Source organism: Pteropus alecto, unplaced genomic scaffold (assembly GCF_000325575.1).
Source record: "Pteropus alecto unplaced genomic scaffold, ASM32557v1 scaffold39, whole genome shotgun sequence".
In the NCBI taxonomy this organism is placed as follows: Eukaryota; Metazoa; Chordata; class Mammalia; order Chiroptera; family Pteropodidae; genus Pteropus; species Pteropus alecto.
The window spans coordinates 14,056,551-14,057,486 of NW_006443568.1; the positions used below are offsets into that span (position 1 = coordinate 14,056,551).

At 64.6% G+C, this 936-nt stretch overlaps 1 protein-coding gene across 1 annotated transcript in view; it reads left to right on the forward strand.

The window, feature by feature from the left end:
- Positions 1 to 6: 6 nt before the first annotated feature.
- CAPZB (capping actin protein of muscle Z-line subunit beta) overlaps positions 7 to 936 on the forward strand; it is a 125,586-nt gene continuing 124,656 nt past the window's right edge. Inside the window, exon 1 of the mRNA XM_006924500.2 lies at positions 7 to 44. Coding sequence (XP_006924562.1) covers positions 42 to 44 — 3 coding nt within the window. The 5' untranslated portion in view covers positions 7 to 41. The remainder of the gene's footprint in view (positions 45 to 936) is intronic.

A 936-nucleotide genomic window follows, 5' to 3' on the forward strand; every position in this document is an offset into this window, starting at 1 on the left:
CCACAGACGCCGGGACCGGGAGCGCCGCCGACGCCGCCACCATGGTAAAGGCCCGACGTCACCCTCCCCCAGCCCCGGGGCCCAGCCGGAACTCACGTTCACCCCTCCCCCCACCGCCGACCCCCGGCCCGTGAAGGGTGGGTTCTCCTGGGTGGGGGAGGGGCGGGATCCGGGACCCCAGGTGGACACCATCCCTATCCGCTCAGGAAGGGGCCGCCGACGGCCTGGGTGGGCAGCGACCCTGTCTCGCCCTCCAAGCCCCTGCACTTGGCTCTGAGTGGATTCACACACTTCAGCTCTGGGTCCAGGCTAGTTTTCTCCATAGCTCAGGCCGGACCCCCCTGGACCTGTAGGCCAGGCTAGGCACACCCTCCAGTGACCTAGGCGTGGTCTCCCCTCCTCCTCCCCGTGACCTAGGGCTATGTCCCCTTTCCTCATCCCTACGGCCCAGACTAGGGCGTCGTTTCCCCCGTGGCCCACGCTAGGCCTCTGTCTCCCTCCTCCTTTGCCTCAGTCCGGACCCCTATCAACTCCTCCTTCAGTGGCCTCAGCCTAGATTTGCTTCTTCTTCTCCATGGCTTCAGCTTGAATCTTCTCTTCCCTCCCTGGTCATAAGTCCTGACCTCCTCCTCCTCCTATGCCCCTGCCTAGATGTCACCATTCCCCCCACCCCAATGATCCCCTTCCCTGGACTTCTCACCACTCTCAGAGCAGCCTGCGTCAGCCCCCTTCTGTCCTGGGCTTTACCCTTCCTCCAGGGCCCTGTCCTCGGCCCTGCCCCCGACCTAGGTGGTCCCATTATCTCTACCCTAGGCGAACCTTTTTTGCCACCTTTGGGAAGCTCTCCAGCCCTGGGTGGGGTCGTTCCAGGGCTGTGCCTTTTCAGGGGTGAGGCTTGCCCCTCTTGGGGAGGCCGTCTGGGAGCGAGCGAGGGAA